Genomic DNA, 9261 nt, shown 5'->3' with positions numbered 1-9261 from the left:
TATCACGTAATAAATATTTATTATAATTGCATTAAAAAGTTGAGTTTTTGTTTTATTATTTCTTGTTCGTTTGTGCACGTGGCATAGCTGTAACCAATATGTCTAATATATCATATTAGTTAACATAATGGTATTATTGATATGGTTATGTGAAACCTAATAACTAGTATGAGTTATGAGTGAAGACCGGTAGATGAGCGTAGTGGAGGTGTATGGGGTAAGATGAGTGTAGTGTGAGGAGGAGGAGGGTTGAGACACGGTGTTTACACCTGCACCACCGCCAGCTGGACACACTCCTCAGCCCTCGGCCACAACAACGACACACTCCTCACACACTACACACATTCGAGTGCCTTCACACCTCGCAATATCTTAGGCAGCCCACGAGTGTACCAGAGGATCAGAAAGACTGCTGAACTAGGAGGTGAGAGCCGCCTTCACTCTCCTTCAGTATTGCCAATCACCTTCTCTGCCTCTCCTCGAACACAGTTTAAAACATTATTCAATGAATTTTCAGACAAATGTCAGTCGTATAGAACAGTACAAGCACGAATCTGTAGATTCGTTAACTATTACAGTATAATATGTTGTTCCTGTCCTCGTCGAGGCCACTAGGGTTAGTGGCCTTCAGGTTAATCAGCTAAATATGCTAAATAAAACCTGTAAGAATAATGGACACAACTAGTTGACGATGAAAATATCAAGTGGCATTTTCCGTATTGTTAATGTGTAGTTCAGTCCCTGAGCCTCTGTGCCTCTGTAACCCTTTCCACTATCGCCCACAAGATGGGTATGGGGTGCATAATAAATGAACTAAACTAAACTAAAACTTCTAATGCTTCTATAATTTTGACATAGGGGTTGGCCTATTAGAATAGAACCAGTGAAGAGCAGAGGTGCCATAGGCACAATCAGAGAGCACTGTATAAACATCAGAGGTCCGCGGTTGTTCAACGTCCTCCCAGCGAGCATAAGAAATATTGCCGGAATAACCATGGACATCTTCAAGAGGAAACTAGATTGTTTCCTCCAAGGAGTGCCAGACCAACCGGGCTGTGGTGGGTATGTGGGTCTGCGGGCCGCTCCAAGCAACAACCTGGTGGATCAAATTCTCACAAGTCAAGCCTGGCCTCGGGCCGGGCTTGGGGAGTAGAAGAACTCCCAGAACCCCATCAACCAGGTATTGCAAAAGATGTGATGTAAAATCGTGGTGACCTGTGTTGTTGGAAGCACAAAGAGAATATCAGTCTCGTGGTCGGTTTAGTGCTCTTAATCTATCGAGTCTAGAGACGAGAAGGACCAGAGGGGGAATATAATCACTATGTTTAAATTATTGAGTCAAATATAAAAGATGTACAAAGACAGTAGTGGTGGTGGTAAGCATACCACCACCACTACTGTCTCCATATTCACTACAGAGAACAACTACAAACACAACCATGACAACATTCACTCTTCTTGTTACATGAGCCTTTACTCACTTCTCCAGCCTGTGCACATCACACTCCCTCAACTCATTACAGCAGCCAGGTCATTATACCATTTACACCACTTAGAAATGCCTTTCTTGATCACTACAATTGAAACTACAGTAATGGTTTTATTTACAGTAATTTATTTTGTTTATTTTTGCATACTATAAGTAGGTAAATATTAATTAGTTTACTATATAGTAATTGTAACCTTGCTCTATTATTTTTATATACAGTATAAATAAGTACCTCTAAAGTATATTTCCTTTCACAGATGGATGCAGAATCTCGGTGAAAAACCCAAGTGTGTGCACAACAACTCTATACATGATACCATTAGTCATCGCCAGGTTGATGGGACAATGCGTAAATATCAGCAGCTTGCTCTTACCATTGTAGCCATTGTCAGTCTTGTTGCCTTTTTGTTTTATAAACATGAATATGAAAGATTAAGGTACACACTTGAATATCTTGACACGTTTGGGGAAGCCCCATCTAAAGGGGAAGTTGTTAGACCACAATGTGGATACAATACTCATCACAAGATATCTACACCACCCACAGACTGGGTGCAGGTGACATCTGATCTTGAAGTCTACTCTTCATTTTGGGATGACCAAAATGGTATTGGTGAACCTCAGATTAGAACTATAGCAGCTGTACGCAAAAGTATTGAAGCTCCCTCAGACCTCGGCAGCTTGATTTGGTTTGAGTCAGAAGGAACACCTGTCCCTGGAACTTGCAGTGTTGAATTTGCATCAGAGAGAGTCCATGGACAGAACACACTTGAAGAAGATATAGGTGTTCTCTATATTTTATGCACTGCTGATGATAAAAAGCTAATGCTTAGCAAAACACCATACATGATACAATTTAAGGTAGGCTCTGCAGAACCATCACAACCTGTCTTTATACATGAGAGTGAGAGCTTGAAGAGCATCATCAACAAGTCTGCAATTTGTATTCTGCCTGCTGAGAGCCCTGTTGCTACTCTAAAAGTTATTGAATTTATCTCATTTTATAACATTATTGGGGTAGATAAATTTTCAATATATGGGCCTGTCCTTACACCCTTGGCTAGAAAGCTACTGGATAAGTACAGTGATGAGGTAGGTATTGAATATGAAGAAAAGCTCTTTAGTTCCTCACAAAATTTTAAGCTTACTCAGCCTGTGGTAAAGAGAATTATTGAACTTGACTGTATTTACCGCCATAGGGACACTCAGGAAAATGTTTTGATACTTGATTTAAACCATTATGTTATGCTTGAGCTCAAAGCCACTCTGCAAGAAACCCTTCTGGCCCTAAGGGGTGGCAACCATCATCATCGGGATGTGGCAGAATTTCACCTGACCACCCAGAAGGTGTGTTTAGATAAGCAGCACATGAAGAAAGGTACCTTACTTTTATCACAGCAAGTACGAACAGTGGGACGCATGAAGGAAATGGGAGTAGCAATCTTACGGCCTCACTTTTTAACAGCATCATCAGTTGGTGGTGCGGGTGGTGGTCCTCCAGTCAGTCAACATATTTCTGCTGCTACAGTAGTAGTTCATAATTACTCTGTTTGCTCCTCTACGGATAATCATGATGACAGACTCCATCTTCCTACATACAAAAAATTTGTGGATAAATTAGAAAAATCCCTCTTGTACAGGAAGTGGATAATTAACCACTAATTACTATACTGCATTGCATTCTGTGATAAATCAGAAACAAAGGTTTTAATGTGAGTTAATTTATTGTTAAGCCAAACATAGCTAGTGATTTCAAAAATATATATTCTTGTCAACAGTTTGGACAATTTTAATGTACAGGAATACTGTACAGTACTCAAACTGTTTTTCCAGTACCCTGTATGTGTAAGCCTAAGTTAATGTAATGTATAATATTGGCTGGTGGATTTTGTATCTCATTGTTTATTTACAGTAGTTTTACAGATAATACTTAAGTATTGAATTGCCTTTCAGAATTGCTTTACTTATAATGAATATGGTTTTCCCCATATTTAAATTTTATGACTATAGCTTTATTGTATGGCTGCCAGACATAACTTTCATTTATACTGGAACACATATTTTATATGCTGTATGTAAATGGTTCTCTGTATGCTTGGTAAGCTGGAAGAGTATAAATTAATATAGCTTGTGTCTGTATTACGAGACGAGCAAAATGCTTGCTTTTTATATAAAGCTCATCGTAATCACAACTTTTTTGAGGAACTTTTTGTAAATAAAGTTAAGAATGCTTTCTGCATTTGTTTAATGACACCAGAAGAAAAAAAATTGTTTTATGCACAAGCAAGAATCTGAGACGTTGGTACATATCAAATCAGATTTTATAATGCATTGGTCAGACAGTACAAAACTTGTATTATAATTCATTCCTTGTTGCACTTCATTTTTTTTTTCATGAGTACAGTAGTTAACTCCTGATAGCAGGCTTTTAGCTATACCTTCACATAACTTAAATTAGGTCCTGCTGTACAAGTTTTCCCAGGAAAATAACTAGTCAGGTGGTTAATAGTCAGGTCTCTAATTACTGTTGGGTGAACAGGACTTGAACCCAGAAGAAATCCCTCACAAGGCACGAGGAGTGTGTACCACCATTACACCAATATATAGAAGCTTCTGAAGATCTAACAGTGTCCTGCCATCCCACATCCTCATAAGAGCTGTCACACTGGGCGACTCCACCTTTCCAGACCTGCGATGGTCCTGCTGTCCAGGGGCCAGGTTCACTAAGCAGTTACGCAAGTACTTACGAACGTGTACATCTTTCCTCAATCTTTGACGGCTTTGGTTACATTTATTAAACAGTTTACAAGCATGAAAGCTTGCCAGTCAACTGTTGTTATTGTTATATACAGCCTCCTGGTGCTTTGCAGCTCATTAACTGTTTAATAATTGTAAACAAAAGCCACCAAAGATTGAGAAAAGACGTACAGGTTCGTAAGTGCTTGCGTAACTGCTTTGTGAATCTGGCCTCAGGTCTTGTCATCAGAGCTGTGTTTTCCATGGGTTAGTCTCGTCTTTTTTTTTTTTTTCTTTCCCCTTATCTATATTTTCTCTTGAGATAGTCCCTCTTTTTTTATAAAATTGTATGGCTCCTTGAAGAGGTGTTATTATGAGGAAGTCCCTGGAAAGCTACGTTTCTGAGATTGTAGCAGAATTTTAGCATTTTGATGAAATGCCCCTGTTCACTTGAGTTTTTTCAGTTTTTTCGCTTAGTATCATGAGTGGAAGGATTGCCTTGCCAAGGCCTCGGGTGGCTAACTGGTGGGGGTACCAGTGTTTTTTTGTGAATTCATATTTTTGTGCATTTCACCTCGGTAGTGAGTTGATCTGTGATTCTCATGTACTCCTACACCCCATAGAGGGGGACAAGAGTCTCAACTATCTTTGTAGGAAGGATTGGATGTGCTGTACATGTATTATGATTACAAAGTCAGTTTTTACTATGCTATGTATGTAACTTGATTTTGTAAGTTTTATTAAAAACTTAATTTTTCTATGGAACAAGGTCTGTTAGTCATATATACCATCTGCAAATACACAAGTTTTGTATAGGTTTCAGTTGATGTTTCATTTCTCAAAATAGTTAATATGGCCATCTAGGTTTTAAGTTTGGTTCTTACTCTTCTCATTCTAATATAGTACCTCAAAATGTTCTTCAGTTCTGAGAAATGTGAAGAAATAACTATTTGTATGTCTCATACCATTCTCAAGTGTTAAGAGTTTTTTCTTGTGCAAAGTTCTCTGTTTAGTTCCATGAATATTTTGTTTCAAAGCATAAATGCCATATGCACAAGTATCATTTTCCCTCTACATCCTGGCAGCTCTGGTCACATTCCAACATGATTGACCAAAAAGATTTAGTAACATTCTATTACCACATAACCAGGACCTATTGTTTCCATGTAGCTCCTTTAGTTTAGCCATTGTGATTCACCACCATGCTTGGATAGAATGTGTGATGTAAAGGGGTTTAAACTTCTATCCACATCCCACAGTTCTCAAGTTATTTTGAAGCAGTGGATCATATGCTTGCATTTTGTTGTTTAATAGTAAAGGATAAATAACTGTCACAGATGGGTGGCTATGTACTCTGTTGATCAATCTAAGCTCAAACATAATCTTAACTCACACTGGATAAAATCTTTGCTCAGTTGCTATATAATCAGCCAAATGAATTGTCATTTTGTAATCAAATCATTAGTTGCTCAGCGCATTAGAATAGAATGGGCAAATGTTGGCTGCCTGCACTTAACTAAATTTAAGTAAATATCATCCACTAAAAATAAATACATTTGTTTAGTCGACTTGGCAAACAACTCATTGCAATATTCCATCTTTTCTCTCATATTTGCTTGATCAGTGTACAAGTTACATAGTCAACAGCAGTTTTCATGTACATTCTGAATTCATATTGTAATCTTTGTCTATTATTCAATGAAGGCCATTAAAATATGGATATCCTACTAGCTTTGATATTTATTGTAATGACTAGGATATGCTATATGTTTTAGAGCCTAGGTTGGTTACAAAAGCAGTTCAAAGATAGTTTTTATTTAAAAAATATACATTAGTGTTTTATCACAGTCCTGTAAATGTTGATTCATGGAAGGATGGGGGATGTAGATTATGAGTTACTAAAGTACAGTATTAGGAAGATTGTATATCTCCTTCATTCACACCTAAGCTGGCCAGGAGTGTCTGGTACCCTTGTCTGGAAAGAAACAAAATATAACTCTTAGAATATAGTTAGTAATGTACATTTAGAGTGGAGCCAAAAAAGGAAGGTGACTGGTGCCCATACCTCGCACGTGTCAGAATATGAACTGGGGTGGCGAGGGACATGGTATCAGACGACAGAAGTGCACGTGTGAACAGGACTACCATGCTTCACTAGCTGTCTGTACAGTATAAATATAATTAAAGATACTCTGGGAGTTGGGAGTACTTATCAATGGCTAGCATAAATGTTTCTTACTACAAATATGAAAGATACAAATTTAAAACTGTCAGGATCATAATAATGAAAACTTTATACAGAATTTTGTTTGAATATATAGGACACTTTACAAATTCAAACTGCCTCTGTGCTTTCTCTTGCTAATTGCTGTACCATGGAGTGTTTAAAAAAAAAATTACAATGCTATAAAAAGTTTTCAGCCCCATTGTGCCTCACTGTCTGCTTAGTTGACATCCTTTATCAAGTCGTGTCATTGCACGACTTTGGTTCAGGATGGACCGAAACTCCACCACTTCTTCATTTTCAGCTATGGCTTAAATATTCAAAAGTTTAACCCTCAGTGCAATTGTCAAATGAAGTTGAAGTCAGATAAACTTCCCAGATCAGCACTTTCGCCTTCACAGCAAGTGGTGGCAGAAGTTGGAGCACTGCTGTTGCTTTGGTTGTGGGGAGTCTTATGCTGATCAGGGACCAGGAGCTGAAGTCCAACTGCATCTTCATATGACAATGACCACATTGAGGGTTAAACTTTATTTTCTTTAAATACACATTCCATATTTTAATAATGTTTTGAACCACTACTGTATATAGAATAAGTTTTCATTATAGTCACCAACTGTGGCGGTGGCAGCAGCAGTGCTGCCACCAATAGCAAATGTGTACACTATTTACAAGAATTATTACCAGCACCAAGAATGTTTCTGCTTGTTTTTTTCATAAGGGTAACTTGATAAAGCCTTTAATTTTGAGGATAATGAGGTAACAGGTTGCACTCACTGCTTCTGTACTCACCGTAATGTGTGATCCAGTCCCGTGCCTCTCTTTTCCTCTGTAGCTGTAACAGCTTGAGCAATATGTGGGAGACAATCGACCAAGAGTGTCCTGTGTAATACACCCACAACACCTAACACTCGAAACAATCTTGCTGATGACCAGGACACATGCTGCGCTACTAGTTGTCTCAAGGATCTCACAAGTTCACTCCTATGTCAATGATAAATGTATTATTGTTTAATTGTCACTAACATTTTACTTTAGTTTTGGTCTAAATACTGATCTTTCTTTACAATATCTGAAAAAGGATATAAAGTCGCATCTAATAAAATTTAATGATCTTGATAAAGAAATACAGTACTACATAATGAAATTCAAGAGAAATTATAAAGCCCTGAGTAATGAAATGCCATTATCTGCATGGCACTTCATTACACTCGTCCTCTACTTCTGGGTCGGTCCCTTCAGTAACTCCCAGAACTATTCTGAAAAACCATCCCCCCATCACAAGGCCAAGAGGGAAAGTAAACTTGTAAAGACAAAAAAAATGGACTTATTCATGCAATCAAAACCATGGTGGCAGGACCCCAGGAAGAATTTGTACAGCTCTCAAGGACACATCACTCACCACTGTAAAGCAACTTCTTCGAGAACAAACGATAACAGGATGCTAACACATGTTAAGACCTCCAGAACTCCTGGATAATGGCTGTAGGTTTGCAAAGGCCATCAAAGCATCATATTTATGGAAATTGTGGACCCTGGGATAAACATGAGGTTTATTAAACTTTGCCATCATATAAGCTGAGATGACCTCATTTAAGTACATGGCATGAGAAGGGGATTTAAAAAACAGTAGTATTGAATGGGAAGAACTGTAAGTGGTGGATCTTTGGTCACAAAAACTGTGCCTTGGTTACCCGAGGACTGAGAAAATGAAGCCAACTTATTCTTCTCCAAGAAAAGGAGGCATTTGCAACTTTAGAAAAATGATTCCCTGGTCCAAAAGAACAATAAAATATGATCTCAACAAAGTACATGAAGCTTATGAACCCTGCTGCCCTAAGCAAGAGTTGGCAATAAGACGGCCCCTACCATAACTTCCAAAGGTGGAGGTAATTGAAACCTCAACAAATACAACACATTTAGGACACTATCCAAGGACCGAGATGGCTCAGGAGGAGCACGAGGCAGTCTAAAATGAAAGAATGATATTTTATTAAATGAATTTACCTAAGAAAAATAGAAATGGAATGCCAAATGATAGATGACAGTATTCCTAACAAGTCAGCAATCTGCAAAGATATGCATTAAGAATGTCACCTCCGATGACACACAAGAACCATAATGAAGGGCCAAATACTGATGAAAAGCTGTCAGTGCCACCTCATACTATAGCCTTGGCATGTGCTGCAATAGTGACACAAAAATGTCTGCAACCCTACCTTGTATACAGACAGCAGTACAATGACAATACTCCACATACAAAGATCTGCAGAGAGCCGAGAACCATCTTAATTGATTTGGCACTCGGAGACTCAGTAAAGAAACAGAATGTGGGTAACAAGAGAGGATGCCAAGAAAGCAAGACTCAAGCCAAGAGAATGATGGAGAAAACTTGAACTAAAGGAACAGACAAAGTTCTACTTGTTTGAATCAAGGCACAAAGCATCCTTTGCCAAGACCTTGCGATATAGCATGGGAATGAAAACCAAAACAATATTGCTCAAAGTTAAAAGTAGCCATAGTTTTTCCCCAAAGTACTATACTATAAAACCATAAGGTAGTGCTATCATGCATACCTAATAATAAGAGATCAAAGCAAAACAATTAAACTTGCAGTTGACTGTACCTAGGTGGTGTATTCTGAATCTGGACTTCCTGCAGCAGCTTCTGGAGGAGGTCAGTTGCCACTCTTTTTGTTGTTTGTTCCTCCAGTGTCAGCAGCAACTCCAGGAGGGGCAGAAACAGCAAGGAACATACTCCCTCAAGCCATTCACATGCACTTCTTTTCAATAGCTCCAGTAGCAAAGAAATTACC

The 9261-nt window shown here is 38.4% G+C and overlaps 2 protein-coding genes across 9 annotated transcripts in view; one reads left to right on the top strand and one right to left on the bottom strand.

Annotated features, from left to right (window-relative positions):
- The first annotated feature begins 153 nt into the window (after positions 1–153).
- Positions 154–3724, top strand: LOC123747037 (uncharacterized). Of its 2 annotated transcripts, none has more exons than XM_045728998.2 (2): positions 154–424; positions 1747–3724. In XM_045728998.2, exon 2 carries the CDS (start codon positions 1751–1753, stop codon positions 3149–3151), a length of 1401 nt encoding a protein of 466 aa, XP_045584954.1. In that variant the 5' UTR covers positions 154–424; positions 1747–1750; the 3' UTR covers positions 3152–3724. The 2 variants fall into 2 exon arrangements, with proteins under 2 accessions (XP_045584954.1, XP_045584953.1); XM_045728997.2 differs by having other exon boundaries at positions 263–1530.
- Positions 3725–6024: 2300 nt separating this feature from the next.
- The window catches only part of LOC123747036 (protein MMS22-like), a 38023-nt gene continuing 34786 nt past the window's right edge, over positions 6025–9261 (bottom strand). For all 7 annotated transcript variants that reach the window (XM_069317397.1, XM_069317396.1, XM_069317395.1 and 4 more), the window contains exons 20-22: positions 9073–9260; positions 7239–7430; positions 6025–6200 (exon numbers count right to left, since the gene is read on the bottom strand). In XM_069317397.1, coding sequence (XP_069173498.1) covers positions 6137–6200; positions 7239–7430; positions 9073–9260 — 444 coding nt within the window. In that variant the 3' untranslated portion in view covers positions 6025–6136. The remainder of the gene's footprint in view (positions 6201–7238; positions 7431–9072; position 9261) is intronic.

This window comes from Procambarus clarkii, chromosome 87 (assembly GCF_040958095.1).
Source record: "Procambarus clarkii isolate CNS0578487 chromosome 87, FALCON_Pclarkii_2.0, whole genome shotgun sequence".
Classification (NCBI taxonomy): Eukaryota; Metazoa; Arthropoda; class Malacostraca; order Decapoda; family Cambaridae; genus Procambarus; species Procambarus clarkii.
This window is presented reverse-complemented; position numbering and strand designations above follow the sequence as displayed.